This window comes from Lepisma saccharinum, chromosome 21 (assembly GCF_977018435.1).
Source record: "Lepisma saccharinum chromosome 21, izLepSacc3.1, whole genome shotgun sequence".
Lineage (NCBI taxonomy): Eukaryota > Metazoa > Arthropoda > Insecta > Zygentoma > Lepismatidae > Lepisma > Lepisma saccharinum.
Genome location: NC_139249.1, coordinates 29,900,289 through 29,922,983, shown reverse-complemented (window position 1 = coordinate 29,922,983; position 22,695 = coordinate 29,900,289). Strand labels below are relative to the sequence as shown.

The 22,695-nt window shown below is 35.7% G+C and overlaps 1 protein-coding gene across 1 annotated transcript in view; it reads left to right on the top strand.

Annotated features, from left to right (window-relative positions):
* The window catches only part of LOC146004128 (uncharacterized), a 102,053-nt gene that overhangs the window by 62,400 nt on the left and 16,958 nt on the right, over positions 1-22,695 (top strand). Inside the window, exons 18-21 of the mRNA XM_083142794.1 lie at positions 1,692-4,672; positions 7,042-7,204; positions 14,732-18,282; positions 21,158-21,324. Of these exons, the coding sequence (XP_082998920.1) occupies positions 1,692-4,672; positions 7,042-7,204; positions 14,732-18,282; positions 21,158-21,324 (6,862 nt within the window). The remainder of the gene's footprint in view (positions 1-1,691; positions 4,673-7,041; positions 7,205-14,731; positions 18,283-21,157; positions 21,325-22,695) is intronic.

Here is a 22,695-nt window from a genome sequence, read left to right as displayed (position 1 = left end):
GTGATAAATCATTGCTCAAGGGGTTCCTATATTGTTTGTCGAGTGTAGAGAAATGTTATTGACCAATTAGAAATAATTATTCAGTTCTAACAACCCCCACAATGATTGCAAAATGATGTACATAATCAGTTGAGTGTTGATAGTGGGAAAAAAAAAAAAGATCCAAGGTAGACTTTTGTTTTAGTGAAATACTTATGATTTCTATGCTATTCATAACAGGGTGGTAAAATGTCAGCATATAATATTTATACTATTTTATTAGATTTTTCTTGCATATCACTGGTGGTGGTTAATTCTGATTAATGTCTTTGTATACCAGAAACCACAGCAAGTAGTTACGAAAGTATTTATATATGATCCCCCTTATTTAGCTCTGCAGGGGGATCCAAAACCAGTATCTTCACCTCTGTATAATGTTTGATGGTATTAACTTTTATCAACCTGCAATCAATATGTTCCATATTCAATTTTCAGTAGTGGTAAATATGATTTCAAAGAAATCTATTACCGATTGGTGTTGTATTTGCACTAAAAATTTTTTATTCTTTGAGTCTGGAAAATTATATTAATGAAGGATTATATTTAATGTTGCTTGAATTTTTTAGTTTGTTTGAATATACCACTATCTTCATTTTTGATAATACTTAGTCATCCCTTGTGGGGGAGGGGGTGAAGTCCCTGCAGCACTCCTGTTAAATCTGCCAATGTGTGTGTGTAGATGGCTGCATATATGTATGTAAATATCAACTTTGATGGAAATGAGTAACACTTACTTGACAAAACAGAACTGTAGACTGGCTGCATTACCACCTAAGATCAAAAGATGCGCATTAGATCCAAATAAGAGGATTTGTTCACTTACTAGAATTATTCTACTTGTTTCAGTCTAATTTTTAGCACATTTTTTGGGCTAGAGTTTAACTTTCTCTACTAGTTCTATATTTGTGGTGACAGAAAGAAGAACCAGAAGGAATGAAGCAAGTAACTAGACAAAATGAAATGATTGATGTTTTATGACTTAACTGCATTTTCATATCAGATCAAAAGATGATGGGCACAGCATTCTATTTTAGTGACAATACTTCATCTGCTTGTAGCCAATACATTCCTGTTATAAATATTCCATTGAAGTTAATCCATTTCACAACGTGAGTGTTTGTTATTAATGTGATACATGAAGATTTTGATCATACTGATAACAGTAATCCATCCTCCCTGATGGTGCAGTGGTAGCATTGTAGCCTTGTAATCAAGGTGTCCTGGGTTTGATACCTAGTGGAGGCACATGGCACAGTGGTTCGGATCCCACTTTAAACTCTAGGTCTAGTCCCGATTAGCCTTAATGTGCATAAAGTGGACTTGAAACACCAACTCAAACCAAACAGTTTCAACCAAATTATCAGTTGCATGGGTTTTACGTATTGACAAAGTATTCTCTGAAATATTTAGAAAAATGGATATGCAATAACTTCCATTGCCTTGTTCAGTGAATTTTTAAATTAAAAATTCAAATCTTTGAACTAGATGCATTTGATTTTATGCATGACATTTTTTTCTCTTTTCATAACCCATTTTGGTTACTTGCTTAGATTTTTTCTAGATTCTCAATTGTATAATGATGGTATTAATTAATTCAGTAAATGACAAATGCACATTCCTAATTTTATTTTTATCCATTTATCTGTTTCTAGGTGTGATGTTGACCAGTCTCAAGTTAGTTGGCCTGTCTTGGAACAGACTAAGAAAATTGTTGATGTGCATAGTGAAGTGGAGATTTCTGCCAATAATTCACAGATATATGTTGATACGGCAAACGAGAGTGTGTCATTTAAACCAGAGTTAAGTGAATTTGCGGATGATCCTGCAGAGGATCGGATCATTTGTTTGGAAGCAAGGAGTGATGAAAGTATTTATGAATCTGTGACATCAGAGGATGACTTGAATGTACCTGGAGAAGAACAAACATCAGAGAATGAGAGCAGGCATCATCATGAAGAAAACCAAGGAGATGACAGTGAGGAATTGCTGGCAGAATCCGTAAGAAGAGAAAAGGAAACAAGTTTAGAGAAAGAAGACTGGCAAGAGATTGAAACCCTTCTTGAGAAAATCAAACTGCTAGAGAACTCTGAGGAGACAATGAAAAAGGAGTTGAAGGAACTTAGATGCGTTGCTACCTCAACGGCTGAGAATGAAGATTTAATACATCAGTTGCATAATGACATCAGTTTTCTGAAGCAGAAAATTGCAGATTCTGAAAGATGCATACAGGAAATGAATACTGAAAATACTGAATTGAAAGAAAAAGTGAAAGAGCTAACAAAAACCGTAAGGAAGGAAGAAGAATTCTCAAGTAAGGTAGAAGTAATGTCTTCAGAAGAAAACCTGAAGGGAGAAGAAGTAGTAGCACTTCAAGAGAAGATCACATTGCTTGAATGCACGGAAGCAACTTTGAAGGACAGATTAAAAGAATTGCAAAGCAATACAATCCCTATTGCAAAACATTCTGATGAAATCAATCTTCTCAAGCAGACCATTGCAAAATATGAGACATGTATTGAAGAGAAGAACAGGGAACTGGAAGATAATAAGCAACAATTAGCTGATTTTGTGAGAAAGGAAGAAGTAATGTCTTCAGAACAAAACCTGAAGGGAGAAATAGTAGCTCTTCAAGATAAGATCACATTGCTTGAATGCACGGAAGCAACTTTGAAGGACAGATTAGATGAATTGCAAAGCAATACAATCCCTATTGCAAAATATTCTGATGCAATACATAAGTTGAATGATGAAATCAATCTTCTCAAGCAGACCATTGCAAAATATGAGACATGCATTGAAGAGAAGAACAGGGAACTGGAAGATAATAAGCAACAATTAGCTGATCTTTTGAGAAAGGAAGAAGTAATAGCTCTTCAAGATAAGATCACATTGCTTGAATGCACAGAAGCCACTTTGAAGGACAGATTAGAAGAACTGCAAAGCAATACAATCCCTATCGCAAAACATTCTGATGCAATACATAAGTTGAATGATGAAATCAATCTTCTCAAGCAGACCATTGCAAAACATGAGACATGCATTGAAGAGAAGAACAGGGAACTGGAAGATAATAAGCAACAATTAGCTGATCTTGTGGGAAAAGGAGAAGTAGTAGCTCTTCAAGATAAGATCACATTGCTTGAATGCACAGAAGCAACTTTGAAGGACAGATTAGAAGAATTGCAGAGCAATACAATCCCTATTGCAAAATATTCTGATGCAATACATAAGTTGAATGATGAAATCAATCTTCTCAAGCAGACCATTGCAAAATATGAGACATGTATTGAAGAGAAGAACAGGGAACTGGAAGATAATAAGCAACAATTAGCTGATCTCTTGAGAAAGGAAGAAGTAATAGCTCTTCAAGATAAGATCACATTGCTTGAATGCACAGAAGCCACTTTGAAGGACAGATTAGAAGAACTGCAAAGCAATACAATCCCTATCGCAAAACATTCTGATGCAATACATAAGTTGAATGATGAAATCAATCTTCTCAAGCAGACCATTGCAAAACATGAGACATGCATTGAAGAGAAGAACAGCGAACTGGAAGATAATAAGCAACAATTAGCTGATCTTGTGGGAAAAGGAGAAGTAGTAGCTCTTCAAGATAAGATCACATTGCTTGAATGCACAGAAGCAACTTTGAAGGACAGATTAGAAGAATTGCAGAGCAATACAATCCCTATTGCAAAATATTCTGATGCAATACATAAGTTGAATGATGAAATCAATCTTCTCAAGCAGACCATTGCAAAATATGAGACATGTATTGAAGAGAAGAACAGGGAACTGGAAGATAATAAGCAACAATTAGCTGATCTCGTGAGAAAGGAAGAAGTAGTAGCTCTTCAAGATAAGATCACATTGCTTGAATGCACAGAAGCCACTTTGAAGGACAGATTAGAAGAACTGCAAAGCAATACAATCCCTATCGCAAAACATTCTGATGCAATACATAAGTTGAATGATGAAATCAATCTTCTCAAGCAGACCATTGTAAAATATGAGACATGTATTGAAGAGAAGAACAGGGAACTGGAAGATAATAAGCAACAATTAGCTGATCTCGTGAGAAAGGAAGAAGTAGTAGCTCTTCAAGATAAGATCACATCGCTTGAATGCACAGAAGCCACTTTGAAGGACAGATTAGAAGAACTGCAAAGCAATACAATCCCTATCGCAAAACATTCTGATGCAATACATAAGTTGAATGATGAAATCAATCTTCTCAAGCAGACCATTGCAACATGTGAGACTTGCATTGAAGACAAGAACAGGGAACTGGAAGATAATAAGCAACAATTAGCTGATCTCGTGAGAATGGGAGAATCAATGTATTCGAAAGAACAACACCTTAAGCAAGAATTGGCTGAAACCGAACAGAAAGTCGAACTAATGAAGAACGAATTGGAGAAATTAAAATCTGATACAATTTTGATATCTGAATATGAAGTGGAGATGAATAGACTGAAAGATGGAGTGAACCTTCTAAAGCAGAACATTGCTGAATGTGAGACCCCCATTGAAGAAAAGAACAACATATTAGAGAAAGATAAGCAGCTCGTAATAGGCAATGTAAGAGAAGATGGAGTAACTGCAGCTGACAGGGCACTAAATGAATCCGGTAAGAAATTTATTATGTAGTTTTTCTTGTATGTACGTATTGCTTGCATTCTAGAATTATTTCTTTTGTAGTCTACGGTTATTACAAGCATAAAACCAGTTTTTCGTTGTGACGTTTCAGGAGAATACACACTCCCTTCATCAGACATTTATTTTTAGTTTGACTCAAACTAAAGTTTTTTTTATTTTTTAGTATTTGTGTATTTGCATCTTGGTAGCTGGTAAAATTATTACAGGTTTTTACAGGCTTGAAGCTGTCCTATGTAACTGGTCAGCATCTGTGATTAAATGTAAACTGATACTTCATAATACATATCCACTGTATTTATTTATTGGGAAAATTTGAGATACAGGACAATTAACAATTTTATGCTGAAATTGTTCACAATGAAAAGAGAAAAAATTAAAGTAACAAAAACACACAAATTAAGATTAACAAAAATAGGTAAAGATGGCACTATTTGGAATATTATTTAGCAGCATTTGTTCTGATTGAAGACTGAAAGGCATATTTTGATGGGAGGTCATTATATTGGGTGGGGAGACTTTTTGTATTTACAGTCTAGGCTTTTCTGTGTAAACAGGTTTGTGATAAGTGTTGTGCACATAGGCATTTGAAAGTGGAATTCCTGAAGGAATGTTTTGCAGCAGATTTTGCCATTGACAATTTTGTTTGGTTATTTGAAAACATTCAGCAAACTGCATAGATAGGGAGTGTTCAAGTTTAGAAAGGACAAGAAATGCATAATAAGGGTAACAACCTATAGCTTGGAAAAGGGGAAGGGTGGAATTGATTCTTGCATCTATATTGACAGTATTATTTTCTACTAAATTTTACTTCATGGACACAAATCAGATTGGGAGACTACATGTAGACATGTTGAAAAATTATATGTTGTTGACAAACCAATGATGATGGACTTGTGGATCTTGCAGTGTTGCAAATTGTGTCTTTGTACCTTTCATAGTTTCAGAGATGTTGACAAGTTTGTTTTAAATCCACTTTATGCATGGTAAGAACAATCGGGACTGGACTTATAGTTTAAAGTGGGATCTGAACCACTATGCTTCTTCACCAGGTATCATACTGGGACCCCTTGATTACAAGGTGATGTTACCTCTATGCCATTGGGAGGCCTGAGATGTTGATGAGTATGCATACATTTGTAAACTAAGTGGATTAGTGTAGCATTCAGTAATTTGTATTGTAATGAGCTAGCAATTAGTTATCTACTTTTCTAGACTGTTTTTTCTTGGTGTGTGCTTGTGGGAGATCTTCAGTTCGTTCAAATGGACTGCAGACACCAAACAATTGAAAATTGGTTTCTATATAACTAATAAATACAGTCGAACCTAGATTTTAAGTTTTTCAGGTGTGGAAAAAAATATACTATAGGAAAATGTAAAATTTGGGAATGCAAAAACCAGTTGTCATTGTAACTGTTAGATGTTACTCAAATACATTGGTGTTATTTTCTCTGCTACAGAACGAACCAAAATTTTTAGTTTTCTTTTAGAAAGCATACACTTAACCCTCTGGCGGTCGTGCCTTTTTTCCTAAACATGATTCGAGTTTGTGTGGCAGGGTGGCTACTCGGAGAATTCCTTGAATTTTGGGAATTATGCGTGGATTTGTCTCCGTAGACTTGAAAAATTGCAACATTTATTAAATCAAATCAAGTTTTTCACAGTCTAGCTTTCATTTATTGAGGAAGGAAAAGAAAGCTGTGTGAAAATGACACAATTCTCTCAATCCGTTTACTTTGTTAGTGTATTTTGCACTTTGCAGAACAATCTATCTGCCAGACGGAAGATTATTGCAAGATTAGATATCTTGAAATTGATTAGTTAAATTCGAATTTGAAATTCTTATACAGCTAACAATTTTTCGTAGATTAGTATATCCCGTAACATTTGTGACTTGAGCTTCTAGATATATTTAGTCTGAGTAAGTGAAATGGTAAATGTAGACTGCACTTTAAATATTTTAATTATATATACAGTTTAATTGAATTATAATTTTTGGATATATTGGAATCTCGCATACCTTTTATATTGTTACTGCATATGTTTGTGTAATTATGTGTGCGGGTAATATGTAAGGTTGAAAGCATCTGCTTGTATCCTTGAATCTTTGGAAAGTTCGCCTTAAAAACTGGGAATTATACTTGAATTTCATCTTGGCCCTATAGTGGCCACCCTGTGTGGTGAAGTGGTATTGTGGACCAGGATGTTTTGGATGTTAGGGGGATGTTTGGGGCTCGTCAGGAAAGATGTTTCTGATGTTTAGTCAGATTTGAGACTTTTCTTCTGTTCATATCTGTATATTGGTTCACATCATCTACAGTATTCTTATTCTTTTATTTGAAGGTCTTGAAGAAAACTTCAAACTGAAAGACCTGATTGCACAGAAGGAGGATGAAATCCAAGAATTGAAATGCAAAGTAGCAGAGTTGCTTGTAAAATGTGGAGGCAACAGTGACCTGAATAACAAACCAGATGGTACTTTGCAAGATGTTAATTTGACAATGAGGTAAGAAGTTTTTTTTAAATTTTATTTTGAAAGCATACCTGGGCTTTTAGTGGAAGTTTGAGGAACAAAATTTTACCAAAAAAAAAAAAGTATTTGCCATGCCCCTGTGGCCACCACAATAGATCAAAGTGAACGAAAAAAATTCATGTAGCAGTGGTACATTCCTACATCCAAACAAAGTTTCATTGAAAATATATTGATACTACTTGGGCGAGAAATAATATAATACAAGAAAAGCAGTATTGCCAGCTTATGGAAAATCCACAGTTGCTTCTAGCTTCTACCATATGGACCAAATTTGCAGAAAAGAACAAGAGACCACTCTTTGAGGACATGTAATGAGCATCCCCAAAATTTACAACGGGAAAAAACCCCTGAAAATTGCAATATTTTTAATTTTAAAGAACTTTTTAAAAATTGGACATTTCCCTCTGGACCCCCAATTGTCACACTTTGTGAACACATTCTTTTGTTGTAAGCCCAAACATTTAAACTGGTACCAATGCCCACATTTTTCACAAGCTACCAATCTTTCCTTATCGGGATTTGCAGCACTTCACCATATTGGTGGCATCATTTCTGTTTTGTGACTAATCACGTTCTCCACCACAATTGATAGATCTAGTTTTAAGACTTTTTTTCGGTTTCAGATTATAAGATCCCTGACAATTTCTTGGTAATATTATACAGTTCTTTTAGATTCTCTTTTTTCTGCTTCTTCAGCTATCTCTGCTCGATTATCTACCCAGATTCTTTTACCTCTCCTAACAATTTTTTACACACTTATCTATTTCTCCATGTGCTATTGCTAGGGGCATGCATATTTCGTTTTTGACAAAAAAAACAAAATTTGAAAAAACACATTGTAGTGTTAATTTTTCATGTTTTTGAAAGGTGCGAGATGCATTTTGTGACCATGTTTTGTCACGAAATAATGCGAAATGAACTGCAAAAAGCGAAATTAACTCTTAAACACGAAATTCAGGGTTTATTCACCGCCGCGACACCCTCTGAGGTCGGAATTATCCTGAGAGTTATGCAATTCCCGGAAAATTTGTTAATTCTGCTGTTAATATTGGAGAAGCAAAAGTGGACTCCTTTACACAGAAATAAACGTAATACTCTGATAACTACATAAATGTGCTATTAGAAGTGAAATGTTAATTCTGTGGAATAAGTGTAGTTTTTAAATCAAATTTAGGATTATATTCACAATTTTAAAACCAAAATGTATTTTTATATACCACTTTTCATCCAATTTTTCACCGCTATAACACCGATATTTGATTTTATTTACCGCTTTTGAACCCGAAATTCACTCCATTTTTGTACCGAAATTTTGTTTTTTTATTTACCAAAAATATGTGCCTCTAGCTATTGCCTTCTGCTAATGTATTCTGCTTTCATTTAATTAATTTGTAGATTACATGGTCATCCCAGCTTGCTTCGAACCACTAAATTAGCACTGAACACAATGTTTAATTTTCCGATTGATGAATTCTAATTAATCTAAAAAATATTTTCCTTCATTAGTAGGTTAAATAAATGTATTTATGTGGTGTATATTTATTTTTTAAGCCTAAAATGCATTTGTAACTTGAAATTCATGAGCGTGAAAACTTTTCAATGTACTCTTCGGTATAAAATTACTGCACAATTAGGGCTCATTGTGGCTTAAAAAAAATCTTGAGTAACTATGACAATTATTTAATGCAAATGCAGTAATGCAACTTCTAATTCTTATTTTGTGCATTTACTTCTGAATAATCTTATATTGCCATTGATTAACACAAAATAAATTTATTTGGTATTATGCAAATATGCAAACAGATCACGCTAACAAAATAGATACAGTATAAACTAGCCTTCACAGACTCCTTAATCCAGCTTTGTGTAGTGTTAGTCGTGCTAGCCGGAGCAAGAGATAAGCGAGGTATATCGGTGAGGCTCGGAGGACGTACTGCCCCAGGCACTGGCATAGTGCAGCTTTGTTTGCCTAGGTGGCAGCACCTTACACAACATCCCCCTTCTTTATTGAAGCTATGTTTGTTTACATATGCCACATAAATCTTACATGTTATTACAAAACATTTTAAACAAAGTTTCTGTCTCTTAACTCAAATTGACGAACAGTAATGTTTTAACCAAAACATAAAAATTACACATTTAACAACTTTATCCATAACCACCATACCTATTAACAAAAATACAAATAATATCTTAACCTACGTAATCCTTCATCCATCCTGGAGGGTTTCTTTCCCTTCGAGGATGCATATACACCAAACTTTCAGCTTCTTTTAACTTATTATCTTTATTATTATCTCGTCCTGGTGTAGTTGGAGTTACTCTGGGCGGAGCCCTTTCAGGAAATGTAATATCATCCCTGTTCATTACCTGAGGAGCAGGGATGAGGAGCCATCTGTTTCGACGATAAGTACCTGTATTCGTTTGTATTAAGTATGATCTAGGATATTTCAATCTAGTTTTAACTGTACCATATTGTTTTAAATCCTTGACCCAGATCCTCTCACCTACCTTTAGGTCTCTTAAATGTCTAACTCTGTGCCTTTTGTTGTAATTGTCAGCTTGTTTGTTTTTTAAATTCTTATTCTTGTACAAAATTTGGCTACGATTCAACACTTTAGGTAGTAATTTTACAGGTAACATCGGTAAATCTGATCTTAATTTCCTGTTCAGAAATAATTCTGCAGGAGAATAACCATTCGCTAATGGAGTATTTCTATAGGCAAGCAAACCTTTATATATGTCATCATTCTTCATTAACAAATGTTTAGCAATTTTAACAGTAGCTTCTACCTGTCCTTGAGACTGACTATGATATGGCGAACCTGTCTGATGAATAAAGTTATACTCCTTAGCAAAACAGCGAAATTTGTACTGAAACTGCGGTCCATTATCAGATCTAATTACATTACAAACACCATATCTAGCAAACATTTGCTTCATTTTTGTGATTATCACATCTTCAGTCATTTGTTTCAACGGAAATATCTCAAAAAACTTTGAGTAGTAATCTGTGGCAATAAGGTACCATACACCTTTACATTTAAACAAATCTATTCCCACCTGTTGCCACGGTCCATCAGGTAAACTTTCCATTAAAAATGGTTCTTTACAGTTACCTCTCATTTCAATACATTGAGAGCAGTTTTTCACTAAAGCATCAAGTTGTGAACTAAGTCCTATCCACCATACTGACATCTGTGCTCGACGTCTACATTTCGTTATACCTGATGACCTTGGTGTATGAATTTTAAAACCTCCTTTTGTAGCAAACCTGGTATTACAATACGAGAACCTTTTAACAATATATCATGTATTATTGAGAAATCTAATTTATATTGATAGTAAGGTAACAGTTCAACTGCAATTTTACTTTTCTCAGGCCAACCATTCAAAGTATAGTACTTAAGTTTCTTGCATATGTTATCATTTACTTGACACTGTTTAATTTTGTCCAAGTAATAATCTTTCACAGGACAGTGTGGAATAACAAAATTTACAAAAGCATGAACTTCTTCACCTAATTCCTCTCTCTCCCAGCCATCAATAGGATTTCTGGACAGAAAATCTGCTAATATAAGTTCACGGCCTGGTACATAATTAACTGTATAGTCATACCTCATTAACCTTATTCTAAATCTTTGCAATCTTGGAGTTAACTCATCAATGTTCTTAGAACCCAAAATCTGAATTAATGGTTTATGATCAGTTTCCAAATTCACTTTTAGACCAGAAACATATTCTGAAAATTTTTCCATAGCCCACGTTAAAGCTAAAGCTTCCTTTTCAATCTGTGCATACCTTTGTTCTGTAGGTGTTAATTTTCTAGAAACATACGCAACGATTTCTCTTTTTGCACCTTTCATTTGAAATAACACAGCACCTATGCCATATGAAGATGAATCTGCACTAACAATGCACTGTTTACTAGGATCAAAATATGCTAAGGTTGGGGTTGTAGTTAGAGCTTGCTGTAGCATTTTGTAACTACATTCTTGTTCCGCACCCCAATTAAATTCTACACCATCTTTAAGCAAACCAGTTAAAGGTGCTAAAATATCTGATTTATTTGGAATAAATTTTCCTGCATAGTTAACCATACCCAAGTATGTTTGAAGCTCTGATTTACAAGTAGGTCTTTCCATGTTTACAATAGATTTTACCCTCTCCGGGTCTATCGAAATACCTTTCTCAGACAGGATATGACCCAAATACTTAACTTTAGTTACACCAAAGATACTTTTGCTTTTGTTAATAGTAATACCTTCTGCTTTCAGTTTATTTAAGACTCTTTTAAGAGCTTCATCATGTTCTTCTATAGTACTCCCAAAGCACAATATGTCATCTACATGAAAAATTACATTTTTTTCACCTTGCAATAACATGGAAATTTGTGTTGTGAAACACTCCGGAGCACAAGAAATCCCAAATGGCATACGCAAAAATTTAAATCTTCCAAATGGACAAATGAAGGTAGTTAACAGTTGACTGTTTTCATCTAATTTTACTTGATAAAACGAGGTATTTAGATCAATTTTACTGAAATACCTTGCTCCCTTTAGTTGTGCAAGAGTCGATTCTACTTTTGGCATAGGGAAATGTGGCCTTAACACCCACTCATTTAACTTTGTATAATCACAACATAGCCTAACCTCATTACCTTTAGGCACACACACAATAGGACTAACCCAGTCTGTTACTTCTTCTACCGGTTCAATTATTTTCAGATTTTTCAAATGGTTAATCTCTACTTCTAGTTTTTTCAACATTGGTATGGGTACTACTCTTGGTACAACCTGTACATATGGTTTTGCATTAGGTTTCATAGTAATAGAAACTGTTTTCTTAAATAACACTTTATCAGGTACACATACACAATCAGCACCTGTATCGATCAAAAAATTAACATTATCGCCAAGTTCCTTAATGAAAATTGAACGATACCAACTGAATTCTGAATTAAAAGTAGATCCTTTAATATTTCCTACAAAATTATCTTCCACCCTCGATTTTTCGTTAGTGTTTTGTTCATTCACATTACCAAATTCAAAATGATTGATTGTTTTCGTGTTTCTCTTCCTACAAACTCGAAAAAAATGTCCTACTTTTTTACAGTACCTGCACGCCACTGTTCTAGCTGGGCAATCCTTTAATTTCGGGTGAAATGGTCCTCCACAGAAGGGACAATACTTCGGTTTCTCTAAGTTTGTGTTGTACTTACTCCGAGCTGGTGGTCGAGAATTACCTCCCCTGTACGTTGCACTTCCGGTCCCGGTTCTACTAGCGTAGTCCTTCCCGGTCGTCTGTTCGCGTCGTCTGGTCACTTGTTGTACCTGTCCTTGGTCGGCAATTTCATGTGAATTCTTCTGTTGTTGTTCGTACTGCTTAACCCAATTAACTGCCTCGGCAAGCGTCAATTCTCGCTGCAACTGTAGTTTGTCGGACACGCGTTTATCCGCTACACCGACGACGATCCTGTCTCGAATCATGTCGTCCTTGAGATTACCAAACTCGCAATGTTCAGCCAGTCTATGTACTGTTGTGTACACGTGATAAACACGTCAGCTGGTTCCCCCACATTTTGCACTCTGGTATTAAACTTATATCGTTCAAAACTTATGTTACGATGTGGCAGAAACACAGAATCGAACTTGTTCATCAAGTCGCTCACTGAACGTGGTTCCGGGAAACGCAACAAATATTCCTCACTTTGTGAACCCATTACGTATAGAAGTAGGTTGATTTTTTCGTCCTCAGTTTTGTTAACCAAGCCCGAAACACTTAGATAACGTTCGAACCTTTTTCTCCATAATGGCCACAGTTCTGGTCGAACAAAGTCAAATTGTTCAGGAGGATTCACATTCACTAGCGAATGCAAAACGTTGCCGGTTACCGACGAATCACTATTGTTAGGCATGTTTAAGACTCACGTACCTTGATTTCTGTTCTCAAAAAAGTCTAGTAGAGCCACGATATCTGGATCCCATGTTAGCTATTCAATTCTTCCGTTCGACCGAATGTGAATCCCACCGCTGCCACCATGTAGTGTTAGTCGTGCTAGCCGGAGCAAGAGATAAGCGAGGTATATCGGTGAGGCTCGGAGGATGTACTGCCCCAGGCACTGGCATAGTGCAGCTTTGTTTGCCTAGGTGGCAGCACCTTACACAACACTTTGTATGTAAGGATTTTCTAGCTTCTCCAACGGAATATTTGTCTTCATCAAGATTTTGACAGCTTTTATTATTAATGAGACAGATTAATTGATACTCTCTCAGTATCAGCCTATACAGGCATATCAGTGTATGCCTATAATTACCAATAATTTTACTTATTCGATATATCCATCAATATCTTGTGCCATTTTGTTATTATTTTATGGATATGAACATATAATCTTCATTCCATACATTTTATTTTAAAGTAAATGTCTAAATATGCAGGTTTTTTAACTTCAAAAACTTTGTTCATCTGCTAACGTACACTTACCATGAAGGTCAATGATCTATTTGAAATGCTATATCAGATTGGTAGAATTTGTTACCAGTATCGATAAATTTTATATTGGTACTTGATCTGTATCAGCCAAAATTTCATATCGATCCATATCAAGTTTTCTTGTCATTTTCTTTTTATTTCTTCTTGTGCCTATCACTAAAAATATGTTTTTGCACAGAATCTCAGTTTCCACGTAACTCTGAAATTGCACATAAGAATTTTCAGATCAATGGAAAAAAGGCCATCTTTCTTGAATTAAAAAGGTCTCACATATTGAAACTGCAGGTTTAGGTTGTATTCCCAGAGCACCACACATTGCTCAAGGGAATGTGCTAGTCACCACAGCACCCCTTGTTAAAATTTTCACTTCATTTGTATCTGAATGTTAATAAAACATGAATTCATACTATTGCAACAGTGAATGTTGGATTTTTGCTGTATTTTCATTTTTTGAAGCACACGATGTGCTGAAAGTCATGGGAAAAAACACAATTTGAATTTTATGCCAAATTCATGTTATTTCAAATGCATGAAAAGCATATTTAAAATATGTCACTGCACTTATATGAACACTTTTTTGCATCAATTAACATTTTTTGGTGTTTTTGCATTTGCAAAAAAAAAATCATGGTCCCTAGCTAAGGCTTTCAAAATAGAGTAAAATAAAACATGGGGCAATATGTGATTTCAATTTGCCAAAACTAATTCAAAAATATGCACAAGATAATTAAGATTACAGTAGCTGTGAAAGTGGGGGTGCAACATTTTGTGGAACACACGAGATATCCAGAGTTTGAAAAAGTTTTGACTAGTATTTGTGATTAAGTTTAAATAGTTTATATCCAGTACCGATATCTACTTAGCTATTCTCTTGCCACAACACCTGATTGTACTTATGTTTGCTCCTTGCTAATATAAATGAGAATGTGACAGATCATATGTATTAACATGAGTAAATTTTTATTGTAACTGGTATTGTAATATTCTTTAAATTTTTACTTTCAGTTCTGAAAATCCCTGTGGCATGGAAATAGTCTCATCAGAACTGGAACAAGCTGAAGAGAGAGCATGCTGGGAATCTAGACATGTGAAATTGGCTTGCGATGTGAAGGTGAAGAAGAACATTAGCAATATGTCATCAAGCCCTTGCAGGATCATAAGAGAGGAAGTGGAGTCCTTCAAAAAACTCATAATTCAAGAGATAAAATGTTTGCAACCATCTGCGGATGAAGTGTCCCTCCAGGACTGCTCTCTACTGAGGCTGAAGGATATGTTACTGACTTGCATCATGGAGAAAGAGACAGAGATGTTCCATAACTTGCAAGAGAAATTTGACGACGACAAGAGGCAGTTTGAAGATGAGCTGAAACAGAAGGAAGAAAAAGAAAGAACAAATCAAAATTGGATACTGGATCTAGAGACTGAAGTTGAGAAGCTTCAGAAAGAAATCACTATGCGTGAATTGAAAATAGCGACTCAAAATGAGGAAAATATAAGCCTTGCAGATGAAGTAATGAAAGTGAAGACTGAGATAGAAACGCTTCAAGATAAATGTTTGGCACACACTGCCAAGGAAGGCAAGTCCAATCAGTTGATTCACCAGTTACAATCAGAAGTAAGTAAACTGAGTGCTGATATTGGGAATAAGGCAAAACTAGAGGAGGAACTGAGATTGCTTTTGATCTCTGAAAAAGAAAATTGTACCCAGCTGAGAAGTGAATTAAAGCTTGCATCTGAGGATAACAGGGAGATGGCATGTTACAGAGAGAAACTTGAGGATGCATTATCTCAACAGCAGAAATCGGATCGAGATCTCAAGCAGAAAGTAAACGAGTTGTGTGATGAAATTGCCCAACTAAAAGAAGAGATTTCAACTTTGAAGCAAAGTATAGCTAGACTGAATTTGGAGAAAGAGAAAGAAGTAACTAGTCTTCTGCAAGAGCGCTCTTTACTTGAGGAACAACTTGAAGAGTGCAAAATGCAGTTGAAGTCACTTTCAGTTATGAATGATGACAACGTGGATGTTGGATTCAGTTTGCAAACGGCAAGAGATGTGATTGAAGAACGGTTTTCCAAGTTGAAAAACAGAGAAGGAATCTTGGAAGAAGAGTTGTCTAAGGTTAAGATAGCAAAGGCTGAAGTGGAAGAGAAATTACGGGAAACTGAAAGGAAATTGGATACGGTGCAAGTGGAGCTGAGTAACATGAAGCAAGACTTTGCTACCAAGTTGTCAGAAGAAAGGGCCATAGTAGAGAAGAAGTTAAACAGTGTTAGGGAGGAAATGGAAGCAGAACTGACAAAAGTCTCAAAAGTTGAAGAAGCAAGACAAAAGGATCTGCAGCTGGCAGAGCTGAAAAATAAATTAGCTGAAAAATGCAGTGAAAATGAAGCTATTCTCTTGAAGATGGAGTCCATTGGAATTGATATTGCTGTGGCAAGAAGCAGAATATCTCATCTTGAGATGGAGAAGGAGGCTTTGATTAAAGTTAAAGACAATTTAGCAAAGAAGTGCTTGAATATGGAAAGCCAATCAGTACGATTAGCATCAAATTCAAATGAATGCCAAGGAAATGAATACGAAAAGCTGATGACAGAAAATAAGTACTTCTCTGATAAGGTAGTTGGTCTAGAATTGGAGCGAATGAAATTCTTAAGACGAATAGAAACACTAGAGGCAGAGATTTCTAGGATACAGAATGATTCCATGATGGCAGATAAAGTAGAAGACATGGAAGATGTATGGAGGAAGAGATTTCAGCAGGAGAATCTAGATTTGAGAAGAGCAAACAAGAAGTTGCAAAGTGAAATAAAGAAACTAGAAAATGAGGTTATGTTAAAGGAAAGGGAATCTCATCAGATGCTGCCTCAGAATGTTTCAAAGGCTCAAACTCCAGCTACCAAAGACAGTGAAATTCCAACTTTGAAAAAAGAAATACAAGAATTGAAAGAGAAATGCTCAGAGTTGAGACATAGATATGACAGTGCACTTCAGCACATTGATCATTTGGGGAAACAGAATGAAGCTAGTGAAAACAAGTGCAAAGCCTATGAAGTTGAACTCAAGTTATTAAGATCCATAGTTGACAATGCCAAATCCAAAACTTTGTCTGGCGTTCAAGAGGAGAGAGTGATGATCTCATTACAAGAGGAAATCAAAACCCTGAATCAGAAACTAGTGCAATCTGATAAAGAAATAGAAGAAGCTGTCCAACACATAAGAAAACTGGAAGAAAGGTACGAAAAGAAGTGCGAGGAATATGAAGAAATTCAAGAAGAATGCTCAGAGTTGAGAGAGAAAAATGACAATGCACTTAAGCACATTAATCATTTGAGGAAGCAGAATGAAGCTAGTGAAAACAAGTGCAAAGCCTATGAAGTTGAACTCAAGTCATTAAGATCCATAGTCGACAATGCCAAATCCAAAACTTTGTCTGGCGTTCAAGACGAGAGAGCAATGATCTCATCTCTACAAGAGGAAATAAAAACTCTGAATGAGACACTAGCGCAATCTGAAAAAGAAATAGAAGAAGCTGTCCAACACATAAGAAAACTGGAAGAAAGGTACGAAAAGAAGTGCGAGGAATATGAAGAAATTCAAGAATTCAAAGAAGAATGCTCAGAGTTGAGAGAGAAAAATGACAATGCACTTAAGCACATTAATCATTTGAGGAAGCAGAATGAAAGTAGTGAAAATAAGTGCAAAGCCTATGAAGTTGAACTCAAGTCATTAAGATCCATAGTCGGCAATGCCAAATCCAAAACTTTGTCTGGCGTTCAAGAAGAGCGAGCGATGGTCTCATCTCTACAAGAGGAAATCAAAACCCTGAATGAGACACTAGTAAAATCTGAGGAAGAAATAGAAGAAGCTGTCCAACACATAAGAAGACTGGAAGAAAAGTATGAAAAGAAGTGTGAAGACTATGAATCTGTGCTTGGATCGTCGGGTATGGAATTCACAGCATGTATTGGAAATGAAGCAAGCCAGTTTGGTGATGCTGAAAAGAGTAAATGTGATGCAGTGAAGTCTCTTAATGAGAAATTACAGGAAGATATAAGGATGCTTCAAGAACAAAATGATAATTTGTCAGCTCGATGCAATCAGCTGCAAGAAGAAGTCAACACTTTATCCTGTTGCAAGGCAAAGGCAGAACAGAAGTGTACAATGTACGCTGAAGAATTGGAGTCCCTGAAGTCTGTAGTTACAATGAAGAGTGCGGAAGTTGGTGCCGAAGCTGCCGCCAGAATGAAGTCACTCGAAGTAGAAATGTTACATTTGAAGACTCTGCTGGCAGAAGCAGAACAGGAGAGGGATGATTACATTGATTCCGTGCATAGAATAGAAAATGAAATGGAGAAAATACTGGAGGATCGAGATGTGGAGAGCAAAGGTTATAAAATGAAAATTGAAGACTATGAGAAGGAATTGAATGAATTCCGATCCAGAAATGTGCGAACAGTTTGCAACCAAGCCAGTTGCAACATTGATGTCCAAACCAATATTGCCAATTCAGACTTTCAGAAGATACTTAAAGCCCTTGGACCAAAGGAGCCTTCAGGTAAATTGCACCACCCTGTATTAGTTTATAGAGAAAACTCCTGACTTCGGTAACACTTCGATATTGTCCCAACGGATTTCTTCATTTTTACAGAAGAAACTACTTACGGAAATGAGTTTGTCTAGCATGTATAAGTTCGTGGAGGTATTTTCTTTCATTGTGGAATCTTATTTCACCGGAATTCGTGTATTTTTCAACAAAAATATCTATCAGACGCACAATTGCTGTTGCTTTCATTTCCTTCCACTGTGTGAACCAGATGTTGCGTATGTTTGATGACTTAACCCCCCTGCCAGTGTTTCCAACCACGTTGTTGTTTTGCAAGATGATGACAATTTTAACTGTTTGCCGAACCTAACCTAACCTTCCCGTGCATGGTTTGTGGGGCTACGCGTGCATGGTTCGTGGGGATTTTTCGGTTGAGAAGGTTGGAAACTCTGCATACCCACTGATGATCTACCACGCTAGTCAAGCTGTCTCACCATATTGTGTCTTACACAAGCGAAGAAAGCAGGAACAATAATTACTCATGTCAAAAATTGAAATTATTTTCATGGAAAAATCAAAATACCACCTTGAAGAATACTTCGCAATGCATAATAGGTACGTACGAATGTTAAAAATGACTAAATCAATGAGTGAGAGGTGTTGGGACAATATCGAAGTAGTAATCTGACTTTTTCACAATAGGCATCACTAGTTATGTATGGGCATTTAAAGCTGTACAAATAATCTACAAACATGGGAGATTTATATTCCTGGCACAAACATAATTAAAGTTCAGTTGTTGTGTAAACATAATAATATTTAAGGTACTCTTGTTTTCCACGAAGCTGTTTTACATTATTTTCTATTAATTTCGGTAGCCACTGCCACCATCCTCGTTGGAATTCGTTGTGTTGTTGGTTGGCGCGCAGTGGCTACCAAAATTAATAGAAAATAATGTAAAACAGGTTCGTGGAAAATGTGAGTGCCTTAATTATGTATTACCGCGTGTCTCATTCCCATAGTATGAATAATAATATTGTGATATTTCATGAATAGAAAAAACAACTTTCATCACCTATCAATTTTGATTGGGAAATTTTGCCAAAATAAGGAAGTTTGATGACAGATTAGGAATTTAGATGATGGGAGATAGCCAGAATAGTAATTATGAACTCTTTGCACTCTTGGTGAAGGGGTTTGTGGGAAAACAAATTTGTCATTTTATTTCATAGTGTGTTACCAATTTATAATGCCTGAAACTGCCATTTGAAAATCATCGGGTGTTTCTGTTCCAACTGAACTGTTAATACATAGAAATTTATGTGTTGTTACTATATTACTAGTTTCTTCTGTTTATTATTAATGAAAGTAACATATCTTTGTTTTTCAAATAATACTCAGAAATCACACAAATTAAATGTAATTGCATAGTAAAGACTTATTAATAAGTGATGGTGTACCAATCTCATTAAATGACAAATATTTTATTACAGGTCATATTTTTATCCCCCTAGGATGCCTAGAGTGATTGAAACACATTCCTAGCTTTGTGAAGATGGTGAAACTGGTTTTATTGGTCATATAAATGCATACTTTTGCTCATATTTAGTTTTTTTAAAAACATTTCGCCAGATATTCATAAATCATGCTTGTGCTGGCATGGTAAGGCAAAGGGCTTTTGGTTCCTTCCCCCCCCCCCCCCCCATCCTTAGAAATATGATTAGGGAATGGATTCTTAAGTGCTAAACAAGAGGGATATAGGACTTTATAAACTTCATTTTAGGACTTTAGGTGCATGTAAAAGTAATGGGTATAATTATTAATATAATAATTTTATGAAATGACTAATTTTAAATGCAATTTGTATGCAAAAGGCACTATTTTCAGTGCAATGAAATCTAATCTTTGATTATAAAAAAGATACAAAAGGCAGGTTCGAACCTCCTCGATGGCATAGTGGTAACTTATTGCCTTGTAATCAAGAGGTCCTGGGTTCGATAACCAGTAGAGGCACATAGTGGTTTGAATGCCACTTTAAATTGTAGGTCCAGTCTCGATTAGCCTGTTAATAAAGTGGGCTCAAAAAAACTAAACTCAAACCAAAAGCAGGTTCGCAGTGGTCTTCTATCCTTGATACCAGTGTTATCGCAAATTGTAAGATAAACAGTTTTCAGTCTAGGATTGTTTAAAAACATATCCATTCACTTGAAAAATCCATGCTTTAACATTCACATAGCCTAAAAAATAAAACCAGCTTTTGAAAACATCCAATGACAAAGTGGACTATTCCTGTTGCCTTGTAATCAAGGAGCTCCAGGTTTGATACTCGGATGTACGTTGCACACTTTGAACTGTGCGTCGTCCAGTTCCAATTAGCCTATTTGATCATAAAGTAGACTTAAAAGAACAAGGGATATGCTGCAAAAGAAAGCATGAGAGTGAAAAGTTGTTCATCTGGTCTCGTTCTGTCAACTAGAGATAGTTAATTTATTTCTCGATCTTAAATTCTTTAGTTTAGTTTAGATTTTTGCTTTATACAGAGTCACAATATCTTGTAAAACTGCAAAGGAAAATTATTTTGTAAAAATGCTTAATAAAAGCCATACATTGTTTTTTTAGGGGGCTATTTCAGTTTATGGTCATATTTTAGAATTTGTTAGGGAATCAATGCATGCATATTTCTAAAATTGTTAGAAATAAGCCATTCTCATATTAGTATTGTATTTAGAAATTTATTTTACAAACCCATGGTGCATGAACTGTACCTTAATAATAATAATAATACACAATTTATTGAATATCAGATTGGTACATCAGAAATTTACTGATATTGCCTTCATGAAACTGTCAATAAGCAGTCTTCCTCATACCATCAATTTTATTCCAGATGATATGGTACAAGATATCTTGACAGGTCTCGAGGATATCAAAGCAGACAACTTGAAATTAAGATGCAATGTTGGTGAGCTGGAGAAGAAAATTCTTCTGGAAGATTTTCCTTTCCAGAAGAAGGCAGAACTTCTAGAAGGTGATATGAAATATCTGGAAAAGAAGGTAATTATATTGTTACCATATTAACACAATGTTAGACACATGTAACACTTGATGAACTGTATTTAATTCATCATATGGTGAAATCTCAACTGTATGTTTTGTAAGGAGCTAAGTGCACATTGAATATGAAAATTCAAAGAACTAAGTTGACAGGATGCTTTCTTCTTAATTTACTGGGTAAATTAAGAATTGATGACTATAATTACAGGCAAAGTAAACAAGTAAAACAGGTGAATGGGAGACACATACAGTGTATTTTCGCCTCATTCTCGTTTGTGCTTCTTAGCCTTTTCTAGTGGTGTGGGGAAGGGAGGTGTATGCACATCACATTTTCAAGTTTTGTTACTTGTTTGCTTTGCCTGTAAGAGTCTAATTTACCCAGTACTCTGTGGTATTGCCATGGCATGCAGTATTCAGGGACACACACACATGGTATTTTTGGTTACCAATGAACTTTGTACCAGTGTACAGCCTTAATGGTGCAGGATACGTTGAAAATTCAAGCACTATAGATTGAAACTCCCCTATTTCAAACAACTTTCCCCTCTTACCATTTTTTGCTATGTGCAGAAATAAGTTGCCTATGGGACCGGAGTTTTGAATCACCCTGTATTTCTAATAACTGGGGATGTACGTAATCAGCTTTATGTAAGTTAATTCAAACAATATTGTATTTCATTTGTTTTACTTTCGAATTGTAGAAATTTGTCTTATCAAAATATGTTATCATGCATTACGTAAGCTACCCTAACCTAAATCTAACATAACTCTGGATTCCATCAGTAAAATAAAGTTAAAAAAAAAACAAATCCTGATATATATCCTATTGTACAAGGTGTACAACTTTGCTTCCGCAGTTTTCCGACAGGTGGCAACAACGGGAAGTAGCGGTCGAAAGAAGCAGATCGCAGACGTCACGCAGTTAGCTTGGACCTCTGTCAAGATAACCAAATTCAAACATTAGTCGAGTGGTGTGTGCATCGTGAAGTTGTTCGCAATTGAAAATGTCAGTGTACGAGCCAAATTCTCGCCATTTGCGGGAGGTTCTACTTTTTTGTTTCAATATGAAGAAAACTGCGGCTGAGGCTCATCGAATGCTCTCCACTACGTATGGTGAGGATGCTATAAGTGAGAGAACCTGTCGTGAGTGGTTTCAATGCTTCAAGAACGGTGACTTTAACGTCGAAGACCGGCATAGTTTTGGGAGACAGAAAGTTTTCGAAGATACAGAATTGGAGACATTGCTGAGTGAAGACTAGCGTCAAACTCAAGAAGAATTGGCACGATCATTGGGAGTGACACAGCAAGCCATTTCAAAACGTCTGAAAGCCATGGGTATGATTCAGAAAGAAGGAACTTGGGTCCCGTATG